This window comes from Melanaphis sacchari, unplaced genomic scaffold (assembly GCF_002803265.2).
Source record: "Melanaphis sacchari strain LSU unplaced genomic scaffold, SCAv2.0 Contig1_pilon_pilon, whole genome shotgun sequence".
NCBI lineage: Eukaryota > Metazoa > Arthropoda > Insecta > Hemiptera > Aphididae > Melanaphis > Melanaphis sacchari.
The window spans coordinates 5,648,200-5,672,466 of NW_020270976.1; the positions used below are offsets into that span (position 1 = coordinate 5,648,200).

The window sequence follows — 24,267 nt, forward strand, 5'->3', positions numbered from 1 at the left end:
AATTTATCAATAATTAAATTTAAAATGACAAAACTACTAACTAGAAATATAGAAGCATCAAAGATTCCGACACCTTCACTATTATTTATTTTCACGTTCAAATTAATAAAAATCTGAATTCCATTCAGTGACTGATTGTTTACTATTGGTCACAATACATCATCATCGGATAATGATGATTATTGTACTACATTTTTAATCAATAATAATTTATTAAAATCAAAAAAATATCTCCGAGTGATAAACCAAGTATATTTAAACATTTTTAAGACGTGTTTACGATTATCGATAGTAGTAATTTGCGTTTGGAAAAACTATTAAGAAAAATTCAAAAATACTATCAAGACTCAATTTCAACAACAAAAAAAAAAAAAATAATTAAATAAAATTATCACCGTAAGACTAACACATTATTTTTCACTTTACTCCGAATACCTACTCAATGGTAATAATAAAAATGCATCTATACCTATGTATACAGTATTACCACTTAGTTGAATAGAGCAGGACAAATAGCTAATCTTTGTATCAATTTTGCTTTTTATGTAAATAAAATTAGTTTATTATTTTTCTTTTTTTTTAGGAAATATACTATAAATGTGTATTAAATAGCTATGAGGGTGAAAGGTGGAACATTTTCATGACCTAAAGCGCATAAATCCTGAGTACGTGGGAATTTACACTCATCACTAAACGCGCATTTAACGATGTTAGGAGACAATCTTTATCGCACAAACTATACTTTACACTTTATAATATCACCACACGATGACGCCTTTCGTAAATCTTATCAGAGACCATTTTTCAATTCCTATGGATGTGTGGCTTTTCAATTTATTTGATTTTCTTTTTTTATATAATATATTAGAGTTTGTATTGTTATTTAATTTCCACCAAATCAATACCTGAAAGAAATTTAGCGGCGAGAAGAAAATACACATAAAAATGAAAACTTTTCACATCTTAAACGTGTTTACAAATTTAATAAAAAGGAGGTGATACCTATTATATCTTAAACACAGTATATAATATATATTATTATTCTGTATACTGTTATTCCCCAGTTTGACAAATAAGTAATCTTTTTTGAGCAAATCTTGAAATCCTAAACAAAATACTTTGCAAAAAGTTTTAATTTCAATTTTAAATTTGTAAAACAAATTAAATGGAAAATATAAAATGACCACGGGAAAAATGTGACCGAAAAATAATAAAGCTCGGATAGGAATTATTATTATAGAGAAATCGTACAAATTGATTAAAGAAATATCAAGAACCTGTAGTAGAGCTACCATTACAGAATGAAAGCCCTATTTACGAAAAAAAAGTTTGATTAGTTTTCTTTCTTATTGCTTTTGTAAATTGTCTCTTCTTAAAATATGTGTACAAGAAATTTAAACAATTTTAGTTAAACAAAAACAACGCATAATATATGTTTGCTTATTTTTTGATCTTGGAACAAGTAAATTATTGAATCTGGATATTTTCAAAAATAAAATGTTTAGGACATAAGCTTCAAAAAACTGATAATGGAGAATTATAATAATCTGCAATCAAAAACTTAACTCACATTTACAATAAAAAATGTTGTAACTGCTTATTCAAGAAAATTATGAAAAGAAGATCAAAAATGTTGATCGAATTTTATTTTTTTACTAAATATATGTATATATATAAGCAGTATAACTAAATAGAGCATACGTCATAACATTTTAGCAGTGTTTAATGATTTTATAATAAATTTAAAGATAATTACGGATTTTCTAAAATAATAATTATGTACTCGTATACACTATATAATACAGTTTATATTTCGATTTCAATAGTAAATAATATTGAACGGATTTGCTACTTCAAAAAAAAAAAAAAAAAAAACAGTTGTAAAAACAGTTATTCCATTTCATAACAAAAATAATTTATTCTTTTTTTTTTAAAAAAAAATCGTTAAATTAAAAAAATAAATGTATTTCCATGTTTTGTACCTACTTAAAAATACTAAGCATTTAATGTTTTTTAAATAGTTCTATGTTTATAACGTTCTGTACTAACAATATAAAATTAATAACGATTTCGTTTTCCAATTAAATACAATAATTGTATTACCCGCTAAGGTAAAGATAGACAGAAAGTAGACACTACAGAAACCCTAAATCCACTGATCTAGGTAAACCACACGTTGGTATACCACTGTTGTAGGTATTTTATCAATACGAACGTGTATAACTAATTTTCAAGTATGTATTGCTTTAACATATATTTTAAATGAGTTTTACAATTAATTTTAATGCAATTTATAAAATCGTACTCTTGTTTTAAATATTATTTAGAAATGTATTCCCCTGTTAGATAAATACTCTTTATTGTGTAGTATTAATATGAATAATAACACATACGTATTTTGAAGTCCTTTATTGTTAACTCTCAAAATCGTAATAAATAAATACTAAAAGTGTCTACTTGCTAAAGACCGATGGAAAGTCCCCACCGATCATATACGTAATATGATATTTATAATTATCATTAATATAAACACAACGTATGGTATACATAATATGTTGAATATGCAACACCCTTTAAAGAGTTTAAAGCTTATATATTTTTTGGTTTTTTTTTTTTTAACCACATTTCTATCATTCAATATTTTCACGTGTCGTAAGCTGTTTATAACAACTACTGTACAAAAAATTCTAAAACATTTTAAATAATTCTAAAAAAAATATCTAATCAAAAACTAATAAGTTTAGTAGTGTAACTAAAATATTATTTAAGTCATTCATTAAGACAACGAAGTAATGAATTATTTATACTTTACTAAATATTAAACACTTCGTATTTTAATGAATTATTTTTTTTTTTTTTTTTTTTGTAAATATATTCATCTTGTATCAGATAAATAACAGTATGTTTACTACGTCAAAACAATGTGTAAAGTTAATTTTGGTATTTTCAAAAACTATTATAAACAATGTAAACTCAAACTTAATACCTATTATTATTTATACAAACACAGCTTGATTTCAACTATTTGAATCTCCATAAAATTTAATATTTTATTATAGAATTTTTAAACGTTAACAAAATGCAAATTAAATAACAAGTGAGAACATTATAGCAAGATTTTTTTGTCTTTTTAAAACCACTTGTCACTTGATATTTAATATGAAAATTTTTTTTTTAAAGCCGACTATAATAATATTAAATATACGATATGCAAAATTGTGAGGATAAAATATCGAATCTTAAATAATAATTATTATTATTATTACACTAACAAATCATTTTAAGCGGTCTACGAAAAAACTATTACATCTTTTATTTATTTATTTACCTTCCTAACAAAGCCGAAAAAAATAATATTTACTAATATAATATATTATACTTTACATAATATTCCGTTTTCGTGAAATTGCCCATTGGCCATTTCATAAAATATGCAACAAGCAGTTGCAAATTAAATTAAAATTTTCTACATTCTTATAAATTATAATTTAATTGTATTGGTACAAATAATAAATTTAAAAGAAAATCATTGAACTATAATTTAGTACTTATAGGTTACCAAAATTTCCAATTTTTAATAATTTTTCAAAAATACAAAAAAATTTACTTTTTTCACTTAAATATTATGAATTTTATTTAGATCACAAAAATAATTCTCGAACAATAGACGATTGTCCAATAATAAATTGTAAATAGTATAAGAACTTATAAGTTAAAATTCTTATTATTTTATTCACTTAGACTCAATATTCTAGTTACTCAGTTTTATTATTTATATTAATATTATTATTACTTCAGATTCTGATGGACGTACTATACTGATTTTACAATGATGTGTTTTTTCTGTCTAACATCACCTTTTGGGACAGTAAAAATATTTTAATTTTTAATTATAAGGGTGATTTTTGATCTAGTTAATTCTTTGGGAAGTCAAAGTAAAGAATATTCGGTACTTTCTTTAACAATTGGAAAAAAACTAAAAAAAAATATTTATAAATGAAATTTATTTTTTTATTCTGTTATAACTCATAATTCAAGAAAAAAAATAATAACTTTAGAAACTTGAAATTTTCACTAACTGTTAATTTGATAATTTTGATAAAATATTTTAAGCTATTTATAAACAATTTCAATTTTCTATTTTTTTTTTTTTTTTATGCATTCCGATAAAAAATTTATGAATTGGTAAAATTGCTTTGAAATTGAATAAGAAGTTTCTATAAAGTTGTGCATTTTCCAATTAAGAAATATCAAAAATATTTTGTCACAAAATATTTTTATAACCATTTTTAAAGTTAAATTTTGTCAAAATTCATCAAAACATTTTTTATTTTTTTGTCATTGTAATTTAAAAACAAATACCTGTAAATAATTGAACTTTTCATAAAATATTATACTATGAACCTGTATTCACACTATTTCACTATTTACAATAAAGTATTATGAACTCGTAAGTTAATAGCAATAATATAAAATGTCAAAAATACGTATCGATATTAAATTTTAAATACTATTAATTTAATAAGTTCAATGTTTTCGGTAAAAACTAAATATACCTACCACAATACTAAAAGTAAAATTAATGGTTTTAATAGCTATATAAAAAAAACTAATCATGTAATATACTTTATTATATAAACTAATAGACAGTGTCCGCTCAGTTTTTTATATTATACAGTGTTATGTCATTGAATTCGAATTCAAATTTAACGCGCCCATTGCAATGTCCCACTAGACGCCTAACGCACATTAGAACGGTACCCACTTATCTAGGCATTTTTTTTTTTTTTTTTTTTACATACTTATATATTGATACTGATTAATATTATATAACGATATTTAAAAATTAAAAACAATTTCGAACGTCGAAAACAACAACTCAGGGGCACCTCTACTGGAATTTTTCCGTTTTATGAATGGAGTGCAATATAATACGTATAACACGCGTGATAAACGGCCGTGTGCAGTCAAGCGACCGGTGTATAAAGAATAAATATTCTCGTGTCGACGCAGTATTCGTGTCGTACAAAACGGTAATTTCATTAACAATAATACGTAGACATAAACGACTTACCGACGATCAGCTCACCGCTCGACGGTCGTACAGCTGATGAAACGACGACGAGTGCAATCGCGATCGCGGCGAGCACATGCCCAGGACCGGTGTACATGACGATTCAGCAGGTCTGCACCCTTAGCGAAACAGTCGAGAACTGACGCCACGATGCGATGTCGCGTGTCTCGGCCGGCGCGGCGTGTTATCGGGTGCGCGCCGACGGGGGTTGTTGCTCCGCCGCCGCCGACGCCAGAAGTTTTTGCCGCCAAACGTGGTCCGCCGCCCGCCACCCCGCGCATCCGCCTATAATACGTAATAAACCCTTTTGCGATCACACCCCTTTGGCCACGCCGACATAATGAAGTCGTCGTCGTCGTCGTCGTCGTCGAAACGTCCGAATCTCGTCGAACTTTTACCGCCACGGCGACGACGAATGACCACTACGACGGCGGTTATAATATAATATTATAAGAACACATTAACAATAATTATTATTTAGGTACCTACGCCAGCTATTATTTATTTTATTTATTGCGCAATATAGATACGTCTTTTATACCGAGGCCCGCACACGCCGAGTAAACCGTTTTTGGGCACGTTCTGCTGACTACATTTTATATGAATTTTACATTTATTTCGCGTGCGCCGTCCCCGTGCAATACGGCGAGGACGTATTTTATCTGACGTCAGCAGACGTGAGTCCGACGGCGCGACCGCAAACCCTAATAACATGACGTCGACAACGTCGTGTACAGTGTACGGACACAACGCGTTCCCGCCAGAGTCGTAGACACCTTTCCCCTTTTGGCCGATGATACGTTCTTCCGACATACGCCGTTTTCTATAAGGGTTTCGGGTGGACAGGAAAAAAAAATTTTCGATTTTCTATACAAGACTCCGTGAGATATAATATTCATAATATAGGTACTGCAGTAGGTATATACACAATGCATATGTAATGACCAAATTTTTCAAATATCAAACAATCGAATATGAGCAAACAAGATGTATATATAGGTGTTTAAACTTCGATGGTTACAATTTTTAAACTCGTTTTGCGTATCTTTCAACAACGACAAATAAAGTTGAAGTTTAAAATGCACGATATTTTAAGTTGAACATAGGAAAAACCCTCCAAGATGCATTCTATAGTTGATTTTTTTTTTTAATTATATTATTCCTAATCAATAATTAACCTCATCTAAATCATCAGTTTAGTTTTATATTTATTTAACTTAACCATCTAATTATTTAAATCTAAGGTATACGTACCTCAAAAATATACGTCTTTATAGTAAATATGTAAATATATCAATATTATATATTATGTTGTTACACAAATCTTAACATTTAAACAGTATTTAAATGCACTAACCCCTTTTAATCTTTTTTTACCATGTCCTATATTTTAAAATTTTAAAAATATCGTTATATTATATTTTAGTATCTATTCAACTATTATTTAATTTGGTGAAAAACTGTTAGATATACGATTTTAGTGTAAAACACCTGATCATAAACAATGCTCAATACACCGTAAAAAATGTATCATCATATCTAAATCTAAAATATGTAATTTATTATGCTCACGAAAAATAATAACCTTGCCTCCATCACCTAACATTACTGAATAATAAATTGACAGGATAAATATAGTCTGGAAAAGATTTTTAATCGGTTTTTCTTAATATTTCCAACAATGACATTTATATCATCCTTTTATCAAATATTAATAATACGATACAATGTACAAAAACAAAAAAAATTAAATATTTAAAACAAATAAAAATTAATAATTAATACGATAGAAGATAGATGTAGTTTTCTAATTAGTTAATAAATTAGTGAAAAACAAAAACAATAAGAACTTTATAAGAAATTAATTTTTTTAATTTAATTTTTATGTTAGTCAAAAAACTTTGTAAATAGTTTATAATACTATTCTTTATTTGTTTTATAATGAAAAAGTGATCACTTTGGGAAATAATATAAATACCACTCCACCCTGAACCATGAACATTCGATCACGCGTATTATATTAGTATCTGTTTTATAGTTCAAGAAGCGGTCATAAGTTAAAATTAACATAATAAGAAAAAATATTTTAACAAATACCATTCGTTATATTCCTTTTGTCATGATATATTCATATTATATGAAAATATTATACTATTATAATGTCCCTAACTGATATTCTTACGTGGATAATTTTCGAACGACCCCTCGAAATGTTGCAGTTGTGGATACCCTTCAATCTTCACATTCCATAATATTATTTTCAACCGAGACGAATTCGCTTGATTCATATTTGAAGGCATCACATGAGTATACTTGAAATAACGATCAAATAGTTCAGTAACTTTGATTTGTTCGAACTCGTAACAATCAATAGTCACAAAAGTCGCATTAGATAAATTACCACTTGAAAAAGATTTTATTCTTATTTTTATAATGAATAATTGTATCATATATTTGATATATCTCAAATAAAGAACTTTAAAATATTGGTATTAACTATTAAGTGCTTTCGAATAATGAAATTTTATAATGTATAAATAATAACGTTTTGATCAGCATACAAATACATTTCTAATTAAATGAAGTATTCAACAAATTTACGAAAATAATTTATATTTTTTTCTAAATGTTCACAAGTATTTAAAATGTCTCAAATAAAAAAATTATTGCCAAAGTTCTTACCAAAATTCACTGAAAATATTTTAATATGCCATTAAAATAGTAATATATAATATTATTAAAATATAAACTTATTTAATATTTTGAACATATATAAACCTTAAACATTAAAAATTGTATAATACACAGAAGATAATATTTTTTTAGGTATAGTATAGAATAGTAAATAATAATACCGTTGTTTTTTCATCACTTTTCATTAACTTTGATGTCTGTTAAAAATTGAAAATTTACAGATATATGAAATGATAATATTATAGGTACCTACTCATGACTAAATAATATTTGATAAATATAACACTAAAATAAATGTTTTTCTTAAATCAAAAATATCAAAATACATAAGTTTACCAAATATATATTATATATGAGTATATATTATTATAATTAGGGCTAGGACATACTATATATTTAATTAAAATATTAAATAATTTTAAAATAAAACTTATAGTGTAACAGGTAAAATATTTATTTTTACGCTTTTATTCCATTACTAAGGTACAAAAACGCAAAATAAAATTTCGCTTTTTATCTATCAAAAAAAATAGACGCTTTGCGCTTTTGGATTTCACCGGAGACTTTGTGCTCTAAAAAACCTTAAAATATGCAATAATGCTGAAATATACTATTAAAAATATTTTATTTTTCAATAAAAAATAAAAAATTATAAATGTATTTATCATTAAATAAGGCGTTTTTAATTTAACTTTCAATCAACAAAAACTGTACTTAAATTAAAACATTATAATAATATTGACTATATTAACGCCAGACGAAATCACATACGATACTAACAGCTGATGAATTGACATCAACTGACCGTATTCAGCCTATTCCTTATCGACTGACTATGTTTTTTATAACACACAAATAATTGGGAAAAAACACGGTGTTTAATTATTTATATTTAATCAGTTTAATCTATTTTTTCAATTTCTAAAAATTAATATTAAATATTGTATAGTACGAATTTTTTTTTTCAAATAAAATATGTGAAATATGGACTTAAAATACAAATACAACAAAATATGCACTTAAAAGAAAAAAAGAGCTGAGTATGCAAAATATGCGAAATAAAAATGATTGCTTTAAACTTCTAGTATTGTGAAACGAATTTCTTTATTACTTAGCTATGTTTTGAATGATTATTGGAAAACATGCAAATAAAAAAATAAAATATTCCTAGCCATATCATACATTAATATTATATAATACATTATACATTATAATATATACTTTATATTATAAACAAAAAGAGATAATATTTTCTAAAGAGACGTTCTAACATATTTATTAAATGTTTTAATAGTTTATATATTTTTTAAATATTATCTGATAACTTTTTATTAATACACCTAGCTAAATCAATTAAACGGTTACTTTTTTTCTCTTACATACATTACTTTGATTATATTTAATATATAAGTATTAAGTATACTTTATTATCTTCAAGTCTCTTTACCGCGTAAAAGTAATTTATTTATTAATTTTTACTTTTACTTTGTAAGTTTAGTTTGTTTCCAAAATACATTCTTTTGAACTCATCTCAGATTTAAATAACTGATTTTTTTAAGCAATATTTAAAAATAAAGCTTGTAAAAATTAAGCTTATGATATAATGCCAAAAACAGTATTCCAAAAGTAATAAATTAATTTAATTTGATTTTATAATTATCTTCAAAAAAATCTAGTTCAATTATAAAAATGTTAATAGTTTAAAAAATATATTACTTATTGTTCACAAAAATAAAAGATCAATAATTTGAACAACAAATAAATAAACGTATAGTAAAAATAATAATAATAATAATAATTATAATATGTTTAATTATAACATGATATAAATTTAAATCGTGTTTTTTTTTTAAATAATTTATATCTTTAAAATTCCAAAAATAAAATTAATTATATAATTATATAACTTTATCATTTTTCAAATATATAATTGATTTTACATTGATTTCAAATTCAAAATTATAAACACACAAAAAAAGTTATAAACGGTGAAAATTTTTAACACACCTATGATATATTATTATTTATATGAGAGCAATGCTTTTATTATACTTACGATTTAAGTAACATGGTTTGCGATAACTCAAATTTTTCTAATCACAAAGTTGCAATCTTACATTAAAAATGTTTAACCAAAAAAAAGTCTGTAAATAATTGTATGTAGGTAAATAGGTACCTACTGACCAATTAAAATATATCTAGAGGCGAGATAAGACTAGTTATTAAAAGCTCACGTAATATTATAGTAGATTATACCATTAGTACCTTGGAGGACAACAACTTGGGAATTTCAACGTAAACAAACGTACAATGTGCTCTTATTCACCCGACACAAGTTATACTTAGTGTATAAGTCTATAAATATACATTTAACTTGGATCTTAATTTAAAAAAAAGAAACAAAGTTAATAATTAATATTAATATATGCTGTGAATGTAAGCGTTAAAATCATTACCCAAACATTCCAAACTAATTTAAACACACAAAGTTTTATCAGCGTGAAAATAAACTAACTAGACTAATTTTGTAAAATATAATCTATAGATATAAATATAATATGTAAAAAAAATCATCTTTACCACAAATTCATAAATTCATTTTTAACTGACAATACAAATGGACTCAAATTTCACCCTTTTTTCACCAGGTCAGGTTTTGTTTCGATTTTATTATGATAATTTTAGAACTTTTATACAAAAGCTCAAAAATATGTTGCTACTCGGTATCACATAGCACTTATCCTCCCCCAAAAAAAACTATTTAAAATTTTAAATAAAAATAAGATAGTTTTATCCAAAAAAATATGATAATAATTTCATACTTCATACTAGATTAAAAGTTAATATTCAAAATGCATTTTCAGTTTAAAAATTGATTACAGCAAAAAAATATTAATAATGATGAAAAATATGTATATTAGTTATTAGTAAAATTTATAACTTATGTTTTATAAAAAGGATTGATAATTACATTCTTTAATGGTTATAACGCGTAACAAATAGCAGACTGTTCCTAGAACTCCATTCTTCAGATGTTACTTAAAAATGTTTTATTTTTTAACGAGACTTGTTAAGAATCAAATAAAAACATCGGAAAATGTTTCAAGATGATTTCACTGCTATAAAATAGTAACAGTAATAACAGAGTACGCATTTAAATGAAAACCGTATTTATTCTGTATATTCTACAACATTGGCTTCGATGCATTTGTTTCATTTATCAAAGAATTTTAAAATAGAACTGTCAGTTTGAATTTTTTGAAGTCGTGCCACTTTTGAATTTTTATGGAAAACCAAATAATTTAGTTTGAATTATTCTTCTAAAAATAAACAAATCAAATATTATTTATTCTGATTCATCATGTTACTTTATTTTGTATTAAGTATTTATTTATGTAGATACGAAACTAAAACGACGGCTGCTTTTATTTTTAACGTGCGTACATATACAAGTATATATAAAATCGATCGTTTTATTTATGAATTGCATAAAATACAAGACATGCATAATAATAAAATTGCAATAATATAAATAGATTTGTTTTAAATAGTTATTTTTTAAATTTATATGAGGACCATTCATTGTCTAAGGTTTTTTTTCAATTGTTTTAATATAATTAGATAACGCTCTAGTATGAATAGTATTTCTGTAAGGGATTTACCTTGTTTTTTTAGAATATTTAAATTCATTCCCTGGTATTCTGGTATAAGTGTATACAATAAGAAAAGGCAAAGACAGTAAATTTATAATGAATGTCCTATGTTTAAAAAACCACCTTTTAAAAAAATAACATACCAACGTATAATATTATACGGACGTCTAAAAAATAAGGTTTCGTGATGGCACCTCCGCCGATACACATCTAGTCTACGGCACTGCGCACATCGATAAACGAATAGGAGGTACGTTAACGAATGTATTTAATTATTTGGCAAACTATTAATAGACACTATGAAATAGCCATATCATCATAACATAATGTAAATTATAATACACACCCTCCGTAACTATAATGGCGAACTTGGAAATGGTATGTATATAATTAAAATTAATACATCCGCTTTGTTCCGCATATATGCGTGCTGGCAATCAATGTCATCATCGGTAATTAAAAAAATCGCAGCAGTTTATGCCCACCACATCTGACCGGACGTTCAGTAAACACCGTAATAACAATATCATGGGCAGGTACACCCTCGCAAAATTACCAAGCGCCTAAACCAACAATAGCTACGCCGGTCAGATAAGTCAGCGGGGTCTATGTTATAGAAAAAACGGGAACGCTTAAAAAATAATATTATTATTATTATAACTTATTATCATTTTATTTTACCAAAGTCTTCCTGCATAATATAGCTCGGATATAGTGACGATAGTGTGCAATGCAATCGTACAAAGATGATCGACGAGTATAATATAGCCATGTTTACGTATACATATTTTAGGTACGCACAACTTTATGGGTGGGAGTTGACAGGAAAACTTGATATCTGCTACTAAAACAACAAAAAACAACATTATATATTTCGTTAGAATAACACACTACGGCAGCTGTAACAGCTCCAATGATAACCTATGAAGTTCATGACGGATGCTGCACACAATAATGCAGTTTGATCGATTCGAATACCATTATAATACTATTATACATATACTGTGAAGGCACGTGGTTATATTGCATTGGTCGAAGGCCTGGAGGGTTACTGAGTAACAACTCATATATCTCATGCATATCAATAGGAATCATCAAGCATCGTCGTCGTCAACTGTCGACGGTGTTTTCGTTGCACATCGCACGCGAACACAATTCCGTAATCGAGCTAAGGGTTCTCCTGCTATTTCCCTTTACTTATTTAGAGATACATTTTCGCTCCGGGCTATTGCCGGCCGCGCGTATACCATGTAAGTTTGTTTGGCTGAATTGGTTTACTTTGTAAACTAATAATATAAGCCCCAAATCACCCCTCCCCTCACTTGATCTTGATCTTTGTATCGCGATGGTTAAGTCAAAATAAGAAACGAAAAACAAAACTTTTGTTGTTTTTTTTATGTATATTCATCTGTATACCATGAGCCGACGCCTCCGGACTTTTTTTTATGCTATAGGTTCTTGAGGTTCTTCTGTATAATATGATCTATATGAGTTTATTACTCTGTATCTTCTGATTAATTTTCCATGTACTACCTCTTTGACATAAATTAATGAAATATAATTATAATAACAATAATAAAACATATATTACTATCAGTTTTATGTGTTATAAATAAATATTTCGCAAGTATATCGAACTGAAAACCTATAGTTATTATTACAAAAAGTGAATATTATCGTATAGACAGTAGATAGGTAATTTAAAATATATTTTACGAAATGATAACCCCTCTAGTAATAACTCAAAACAGCTATTGAAAATTATGTTAACTGATAAGTACAAAAATTTCGCACATTTTAATAATCCTAAATCTTTATTCGTAATTTATAAATTTTAAACAGAATGTGACAAATATTAATAATAAAAACAATTATTATTATTCTGCGAGGTCAAATATTTATTCTAATATACCTAAAAACTATTACTCTAAACACCATCTTTTTAAAGTAAATTGTAATACATTTTAGTAAAATTGCTTAGCCATGATCATCACAAACAGAAATTAAATCTTCAAATAACCACTAATAATAACGTTTAATTTTAGATTCCATTAATACGTAATCAATATGTAATTATGTTTATGATGCATTCATTTAAGACAGTATTATTAAAGGTATATAATTTTTTGTAAAAAAAAATAAACTGTTTTAAAAATTGTATCTATAAACCAGAACAAATAACCGATCAATTTTAATTAATTCATTTTTTGCAAAAATATATATATATATTAATAATTTTTTTATTCAAAACTAAACTTTTTTGTAGTCAAAATTTATAATTATTTAAACATGTTTTTAAATTATCAGAAATATTTATTTCTCTTAAATTACTTGGGTCTGGAAGCAAGGTATTTTTTTCTTAATCCTAAACTTATTTATTTTTTTGTTAGTTGTTCTTAGAAGTTAAGAGTAGGGTCGAAAAATAATTGGAATTTTGCAATATATACATATATATTATGTATTGAATTTCAGATGGTTTTTCTCGAGTTGATCTAGCTTTATCACTTATATTTACTAAAGCTGTTTTATCATGAAAATGTCTCGCCTCTGGCGCATGATTATGTATAGAAAATTTTTCTTAAAACATGTGTCTCTCATCGTTAAAAATGTTGACAGTTCAAGCATTTCAATATTCAGAGCCATTTTTTTTCTTTATTATGACTACGTTTTTTGAATTCTCAGTAAAATTCATTTTACCGTAACATTACGTTCATTATTTTCGTAAAAATAATAATAAAATAAAATATATAGTGGTGTCAAGGTAACGTTATAAAATCACCACCATTTAGAAACTTAAAATACCGAGAAATGGGTGAGTGATCGTAGAATGTTTTAATCTTTTTTTTTTTTTTTTAATAGAAGAAAAAATAAACTAATACTAATAATTATGTGCTACATTTATGTGAAAACTTGTCTTATTGTTGCTGTTATGGGCTACGAGATATGCTAATAATATAAATATATATAATATAATATGTAATATTGCTAGAGGTGTTAGCAATAATAATATAGATATATATGTGATCTAATAATTATAATGTATACGAGATATTAGATTCATATTTGTAAAAACATCATAATAAATCAAAATAGCAGTCGTATGACGAGGTGGTTTAAATGTATTATTGCATTTCCACGAATTGCTAATTGAGAACAGAAGACATCCTGGAGATTGTTGTTTTCAAGTGTGAAAACAATTCCAAGAATTAATATGAATTAGAAAGTTGTTGATTACAACAACAAGAGACTTCTTTGTATATAAGGGAGTCCAGAGACCAACAGGGGCAGATGTACCAGAGCCACGAAGACCTGAGCAACTTCACGATACTCAGCCACTTTTTGTATCAGTTACATGTACTTCGTTTATACGTAATAAACACATTATTGTTCTTAAGAGTTGTAAATTTCATTTAAATAACACCCTGAGTCTGGATCTGATATCGGCACGCAACATTGCTGTGGAAACTAACCTGGATTATTTGATTCATTCTATTATCAATACATGCCTAGATCCTGTTCTATAATTTATAAAAAAATAAATATGTAAATGAATACCAATTTGCTATACACGAGTTGTCGAATGGGTCACTTTAACAGTTGTGTTGAATTTGAATTCAATGATATATCATTATATACGAAAAACGATTCTGAGCGGAAATTATCTATATCAGCCTTTAACATCAAATCATCAAGTGATATGTGTTTTTAATACAGCTATAAAAGACATTTATTTTAGTTTTAGGATTATAAAAGGATGATATAATTTTTTCATAATACATTTATTATATTAATATATTTCATTATCATAATAATTTATATTTAAATAATTATAAGTAGGAATTCCAAATTACTAATAATAAAATAAATAACTATAATAATTAATAATAGTAATAAAATATATTTATATTATAATAAGTTAACAGATCATTTTCGCTCAGAACAGTTTTTCGTTTGCAGTAATTTATTACTGAATCCAAATTTAATATATTATCCATGGTAGTAACCTACTCAGTACTCACTTATAAGGTACTCTTACTATATAACAAAGCGATTACCTACTTTCCTCTTTTTTAAACTTTAAACATGTAGTTTATCATATTTTTTAATTCTAATAATTAATACTTTTCTTTTTATTTGAAAATTTTCCTTGAGTACTTGACCTAACATTATTTTCCATATGTTTAATATTTTATAGATTTTATACTAACCTGCATTTGTCAAGTAAAAACAATTTAAAAATTAAAAGTTTAGAAGTAAAGAATGAGTAATTACGTAAATATGTAATACCTTATATTTTAAATTTTAATCTATGAAAACATTAATAATAAGACGAATAAAGACAAAAGAAAATATAAAGAAAATATAACTTTACCACTCAAAACATATTTCAAGACACTAAAATAAAAACCAAAGTTATTAAATATGATGTTGTACAGAACATATATATTCAACCAAAAAAAATAATTTTTTTTTTTTTGTAGTTGTGCTAAATATAATATTTTATAAACAGAAAAAATTATAATACAAGATGGAAGGTCATAAATGTATATACGAATATAATTCAGCGTCTTTTATCTTATAACTGTGACAATGAAAATGGTATGTGAAATCATTAAATTGAGAACGTAGCTTTCAGCTTTCTGTTGAATTTTTGCTATGACATTATGATAAAATGTATAACATAACGAGCTTGTCCGCTCTGTTTTTTATTTTTATAAAAAATAAACTAAGAACTTACATTTCAGTATGTTCAGTAGCATTCAGTCACCATTTGCTTTCTAGCTCGCATAGTTCTAGTCCACTTGTAATACTATCTTATTTCATATTTTCACTTTCAATAAGCTTAAATAATATTATAGTAATCAACATTGCAAAGTCAGGATTTCTATATAATGCATAATACGACTGTAAATAATAAATAAAATATTAATTTACGGTTCAGTATTTTTAATGGCAAAACACAATTGTGTTATATAATATTTTAATAGGATTGATTTCCTTCTTATACTCTCCATTAGACAATCATATAAATTAAGGATATAACCTTACTTGTATTATCTATATTGCTGTATTTTTTTTAAATTCATTGAGCGCTTACTACTTTAGATTCTAAACGATGCAAATTCATTATTGGAAATTAGAAATGAAGAGTAAACCCTTCAAAAGTATTTCAAACACCTAAAAACAAATAAATTATGAATAATTCATATTTTTCAGTGAAATAGTTACTTAACCAGAAACTAACTGATATTGTTTAAAAATAAATCAGAAAAATCAAAAAGCTTTATTCTACTGCATAATTGGTTTGAATTTAATAAATCCAATTAGCCATTGTAATAGTATACGAAAAATTGATTCTGAAAAAAAGAAACTTATAATTTGAATTTAAAATGTTTTAAAAATATACATATGTTTCCGACATTTTTAAATTACTATAAGATTCACTTCGGACAAAAAATTAATCATACTTATAATTTTTTTTTTTTTGTTATTTAATATTTAAATCGGAAATATTATGATATTATGAAGTATTAAATACAAAATGATTTGTTAAGCACCATGATTAGGTTAAATACCTATTTAAAAAAAAAGGAAAACTATAATTTTTAAAAATAAAATTAGAAAATACAAGAAAATAGGAATAATTTTAAACACAACTAGTTTTCAACATTATCGAATTAGTATTTTTATTTCAGTTCAAAAATAAATAACCATAAAAAAATTTAAATATATGTGTCATCGAAGTATTTATGTTAATATTTTTTAGACATAAAATAATTTTCAAAATATTTTTACTCTCCTTAACTTATGAAATTGTTTACTTATTTTAACCCTTTATAGATCGACATATAATACAATTTTTGTAAGTTAAAGAGCTTGACAATTTAATACAATATTTTTTATACATTTTACTTACAGCAGTTCAAAGATATTAATCACATAGATGTTACACCATTTAGCAATCCTACTATTATTATATTGTTATTATTTATACACAGAAATTTTCAAAATATTTAGACTAGAAACTAAAAATTAGTTTGAAATTATTAATACTTCGATACTATTCAATCTGTAGCGTAAAATAAATTGAATAAAAACAAATTTAGAATAAAATATTTTCAACCATAATATTACGTATATTTTTGTTTCAACTTTTTGTGATTGTAACAATTTTAGTTTTTCGCAAATTTCGTACTGTACATTGTTGTTCATTGTAATAATTATTAATAGTACTAACTATAAGCTATAAATTATAATATTATAATAAATATAATTTAATATAATATACGATACCTATTACAATGTTTTTGGGAAAAAATTTTAATTTAACATGTATTATGCATTTCATAACAGTGACTAACACAAATTGAAAGTTTCACTCAAAATAAAACAGTGTGATTTTTTTTTCATATTTAATTTATATACGTGTATGACATGTTGTTTAATCGTTAAAACTTTTATTATTTTATAATAATTATAAATATTAAACTATTTTAAATAATAGTGTAATATAAAACATATACATGCATCACTAATATTAAATTTTTTTATTCTATTTTTAGATATTCATGGTTTATTATTTATTGACTGTTTTAATATGTAACTAAAAATCATAAATAGTATATTATGTAACTTCAATAACGTCAAATAATATGACTATAAAGAATTAATTAAATTCAAATCATTCAACATATTTGGTTTCTTTTGCAATGATTTTCGCAAGAAACTAAAAAAAGGATTATATCTATATAATATTGTACAAATATTAGGTACCTACATAATTATCACTGAATAATACTCATTTTAATCATATAATATCAACTAAAATGTATCAATTTTATTACTCATTATTGTTGGAATAAAAATATATTATTATTGTAATTATTATATTGTAACTTTTTTTTTTTTCAAAACAATAATTTAATGCTTAATAGCATAAATAAATAATTAAAACTTTCGAGATATTTTTAATTCTCACAAACATATATCATCGAAAACTAAAACAAAAAATCTATTCAAAAATCAAAAAAAAAAAAAATGTCTTGGGTTAATATAAGTGTATATAAAAATATACATCTGCGTTTGTAGGTAGGTGTTTGGTCTAATATTATACAGTGGTCTAGCTGGCTAACAACATATAACTCAATTTTACACACACAAGCGAACGTCAAACGTTCGAGTAATAATGGTTCTTCGGACACGGGGTGGTTCCCGAAAGGTAAAAAACTGCTAATGACCTCTAATACCTATAAAAGCAGATTGTGGAAATAACATTTTTTTTAAAAATACGACAAAAATAAAACGAACCCTTTCTATAGTCCCTTCGTAACGGATTGAGATTAATTTTGGTTTTATGTCTTGATTGCATGACGTTCAATTTTGTATGTATGTACGTCGACTTAGGAGCAGAAGTGGAAGTAAGGAAAAAATCCTCTACTATATCATAAACATAAATAAGATATTGGTCTTCGTCCGTTGCGTTTCTAAATGTAATTAAACGTTTGAAACGTCGATTTTTACCCGTGAAATAACAACACGAGACAAAAGAAAAGAAAACTCCTCGGAGTACAATAAAACAAAACAAAGAAATCATATATTTTAATTAAATTTATTTTAAATCAACAACTGTGAACTTTAATAATTATGAACAATTGCAGATTTATAAAATAAATGAAATATAAATATAGAACATAAATGTTTAGCCAAAACTGTAAGTATACTAAAAAATTGATTTTCAATTTAAAGCAGTTAAATTTTAGTGGAAAATTTAGAACTAATGTTTTTATTTGACTTTATCAGCTTTACTAAAATATGCATAGTATAATAATATGCAAACTATTATTAGATAAAACAAGAAAAATATTCAAGTACAAATGTTTATTATTTCATTATAAACATAATTAAATTTTAAATTTTAAAAACCATCCAATTAATATACCGAAGCTGTATAAAAACAATTAATAGTTGCTCAATACTCTGCAATCATATCAAAAATACTATGTTTTCTTTACCGATTTTAAAATAAAATTATATTAATTTTTGTTTTATTAATTTTAATAAAATTACCAAAGAATTAAAAATTAAAAAAATTATCAAGCTATTTTAAAATAATAATTATCATTTAAATAGTAATTATAAATTTACTATAAATATAATTTATTACTTTATTTTATTTTAAGTATTAAAATTATTTAGAACAGCTATTAAATAATTTTGTTATTTTACTAATATTGCACAATTTTATTTGTTTGAACTCAATAGTTCCACAAAAGAAAAAAGATTTCATTTTTTCAAAAGATTATATTTTTATTTATTCCTTTTTCTATTTATCACGTTGATCAACTAGTGAGTTAAAAATGAATTTTTTATAATTTTTTTTTTTCTTAACTTTTTTAGTTTTAAGTGCAATCTACAATCTATACCACTTGAGCACAATAAGTAGATGGTGATACAGATTAGTTATATACAAATTTTTGAAAAAATACATTATGTATATCCTTAATAGCATTTATACATAATACGTGACATTTTTAAGGAAAGCAGCCACCCATTAGTAACACTTTCAATTTGCTATTTTATTTATTTTTTTTCTAGTTTATAATTTAAATATCAAAACGCAGTCATAGAACCGTGCTACCGTAGTAAGTGATTTCAGAACAACAAATACACTAACCCAATAGTATGAGTTTTCAATTTTTGTCAGAAAAAACACCCTTATGCATCAGTACATAATATATTTATAATAATACTAAATAAAGTCTGTACTATTCTCATTTTACCATCCCCATTTTTCTATTATTGGGGTGAAAAATAATTTTACAAAAGACCCTAAGACCACCACTGTGGAGGGATTTTACAGTTCAATTGCTCGACACTATCCAATTTTTATATAGATTTATACAATAAATGCAGCATAGAATCTGTTATACGATCTGTTCATGTGCAAGCAGTAAGTTGACAGTTATAGAATCAATAACACAACCATAATTTAGGGGTGCTGGTGGGTTATGAATGTTATAATGAACAAAAATCGATCATGATTCCTAATATCGTTATAGAGTCCTTTAATTATTGTTCTTAAAAAGAATATTAATTCATTATATACTTTTAACATTTTTTTTTTTTTAATTAATTTACTATTCTATGATTGTATGGAAAGATATCAATGTATTATGCTACACAGTAAAAAATAGTGCACATTATAGGAAGACTGGAAGAGCCGTATAGAAGTATCTATTATTACAACATTTCATTCTGTTCAAAAGATATTTTAATATATTTAAGTTATATCTACATTGAGTAATATCTAACATCTCAAAGAAAAGTAATAGGTCTCATCTAAAACACTTTTTTAATAAAATGTAAAAAAAAACACAATACTACTGAACGTACGTATTTAAATTCGTATACAATTTTAAAATTCTACGGTTTTAACTATACCTAATGGAATACAAATAAATATGACTTTTGACCTCGAGTCTTGATTTTACGATACTCTATACTCGTCTCCAAGGACTTTATTGAAATATAACAATTATTTTTCAGTAAGTACCTAACTAGGTATTTCAAATAACAATACAAAAGAACATTTCACGCAATACGGTTATTACTTATTACAACATTAATGAAGATTTACAAAATGATGAATGTACAAAAGTACAATGAATGAAATTTAAAGATTGATAAATCCTAAAAATAAGTTTAATAAGCATTTTCTAGATAAATTTTTAATAGGACAATGGGTAGTATGGGTGAATATATTTTTAATATCACTTAATACGAAATATTATTATACTTGGCAAATCTGAGCGTTCTGCAGTGTAGTTTACGTTGTAGGTATATAATTGCTCGTATATTATTATTATATCGACACGCATAATATTATTTTGTGCGATAGCTACAAAACTAATTTAAATACCTATCGGTCTGTATCTGAATATAATATATTTTATTTATTTATTACACCAAATTATACGCCTAAGATTTTTATATTATCGTAAGAACGAGCGATTTTATTCGTATCCGCCACCGAGTACGTACATAATGTTATATTGTTGTTGTCGTGTTCACACCCGTAAATTTATAATTATTGTCAATATCATTTACACCCACAACTACACAAGTACCAAGTTCGAGTGTATGTGTTTGCGCGCGTGTTGGGTTAATCGGTGTTTTTACCAGAACACACACACACACAAACATTAGAACAGCTGTAACCAGTCATTTCTTCGAGGTTCAAACAACGTGCGATTACCTACCACTTACAGGGTGAGACGAACATATTATTATATCATAATAATATACAACGAATAGTATTATATACCTACCTACTTTATACGAAATATTATATAAATACAGTCCACGCATTCATATATATATATATTATATACGTTCGGTTCTTATTACTTCTCTGACGTGGTTTTTTTTTTCATACCACGCCATTTATAATGTATATGTATTTTGGTTTTTTGCCCTTTTTTTTTTTTATTATTGTTTTACGTGTTTTTTTTCTTTTTTTTAAGGTTATGCGGGGCGGTATAATTATTGCCGACGAAAACTGTGCACACGTCATCGCGTGCAACCTAATAGTTAGCAGGATCCATATCACATGATGTTTTTCGATGACTACTGAACAGAAAGTTATTATATTGAGACGCCAGGGCGCGGCGGTCGTACGCCGTGTATAATAACTACGCGGGATCGTCACCCGTACGCCAATTAATTACTGGAAATCATATTACACTGTAACGAGCCGAATCCTGCAGGACTACTACAGCTGACAGGACCGTTTCAATAATGTCGACGCTGCGTTTACCGTCGACGGTGTTTTATTAATACATTTACAAATAATTGGTGGATTGGAGTTCGAAAAATATTCGAAGAACTTCCCCCACCCGCGCAAACAGCTATACTTGTGCCTGCTGCTACACTGCAGTAGTATATAGGTACTTCCATTATTTCCAATCCTCCCACGTGCCCACCCTCCGCACCGGCACCGCTGAACTACATTACTTAGAATTAGAATAATCAAGTAGTTGAATCTTGATATCAGAAATTATATAGTTCCTCACGCAATCGCTACAGACACGTGACTGGAATAGTTAAAACCGACATGTATGGTCATAAAATGCGGTTATTATTAAGAGACGGAACACGTGAAATGGTTTTGTTCAATGCTGCTTCATTTTTTTTGCGGAATGTACATGTTAATTATTATGCTTAAAGTTTTCATTTGTCCTAATGAGAAATGTAAAATAAGTCCCACCTCGGTAGTTGGAATCTAACGCGTAAACAATACATGAATTTATTTTTATTTTTTTCAGTCGATCTCAATCGATTATTCTTAATATTTCTCAAACGTCAAAATGTGTACGATATGTAGAAAATTCAAGGTCAAAATAATGTACATCTCACTAATAGAACTAAAAACCAATTATTATTATTTGGTTACATTATCATTCATAACTGTTTTTTTTTTTATAGATATTTTTCATTGTCTCACAATCTTATAAAAATATGAATTAAATTAAGTACCTTCCTACCTACATATTTTTGATATTTATTATATTGGTATATTTTTATTTAATATAGATAAATATTTTACACTATTTTACCTAGTACTACTTAAATCTATTAATTTTACAATCATCATGCAGTTCTTAAGTAGAACATGTATCTACTTATAAATACATCAGGTACATTATAATATGTTTGTATTGACATTCTTTATTATCCTAACATTGTAACACCTTATAAACTGATTTATAAGTCCGAGTATGATTCTATTTAAAAATCTATCGACAATTAAAATACCTAATAAATAAGATAAGCTAAATGAAACAAATATTTTAAAAGATTACTAACTAATACACTAATATTTTAGTACAATATTTGATTTTTATAGTATATTTTCGTATAACAATTGTATAATATTTTTTCTATTTTCTAAAATCATGAATAAATTGTATAAAAGCCGTGTATAAGCGTAAAATTATAAATTTAGATTTTTGTTAAACTATCTTCTAAAAATCGTTATCAACTTTTGCTTTAGTATTTTTTTACATCAAAAATGACGATTCAATATTGTCATTTCTTTGATAATAATATCAAAAACCCCATACCTATAGATTAATTTGTAATATCAATATGTTTAATTTTCCTAATTTTTTTATAGCTTGAAAATTAAGAATATAAAATTGGCAAAAAAAATAAAGAAAAATAAAAATAAACATTTTTTATTTAATCAGAATCATTAATCAATAGAATTATCCATTTTTCAAGTTATATTAAAGCGACTTATTACTGTATATAGATCTTCATAATATTGTAAAATACAATTTAAGATCTTAGAAAACTTTACAATTTAATAATACTCATTCTATTTTTATTTATAAATCATAGATCACAGATTGGTCATATATAATACGTATGTTAAATGTATCTATAAATTATAATATACCACTGATATTATATATACTATATATTTAATGAAGAATTATTTTCATTCGTCGTGAAAATATTTCCAAACTTAATTCATTACGGGACATTTTGCATTTATGGAGTCTACGAAAAATTGGAATTGGCACATTTTTGTATCATTCCATTCGTTCTTTATGAAGGTTTGTTTGAGAAAAAAAGACATTAAATACCCACTTTATATCCCCTCGACGATATTAATAATACCTGTTTAAAAACTCGAATGGACTTTTTTTATGGCTGTTTGAATCAGTTTTGCTGTGTGGCATAATGTAAAAAGAGCCACTCGAAATAATGAAACACTGTAACATTTTTTCGTTGTTGCAGAATAAAACTTAGCTTGAATACTTTACCATTCACCAACAGTGG

The 24,267-nt window shown here is 25.6% G+C and overlaps 1 protein-coding gene across 1 annotated transcript in view; it reads right to left on the reverse strand.

Annotated features, from left to right (window-relative positions):
- The window catches only part of LOC112593202 (neurotrimin-like), a 177,344-nt gene extending 172,146 nt beyond the window's left edge, over positions 1-5,198 (reverse strand). The window contains exon 1 of the mRNA XM_025337546.1: positions 5,075-5,198. Coding sequence (XP_025193331.1) covers positions 5,075-5,171 — 97 coding nt within the window. The 5' untranslated portion in view covers positions 5,172-5,198. The remainder of the gene's footprint in view (positions 1-5,074) is intronic.
- Positions 5,199-24,267: the final 19,069 nt, after the last annotated feature.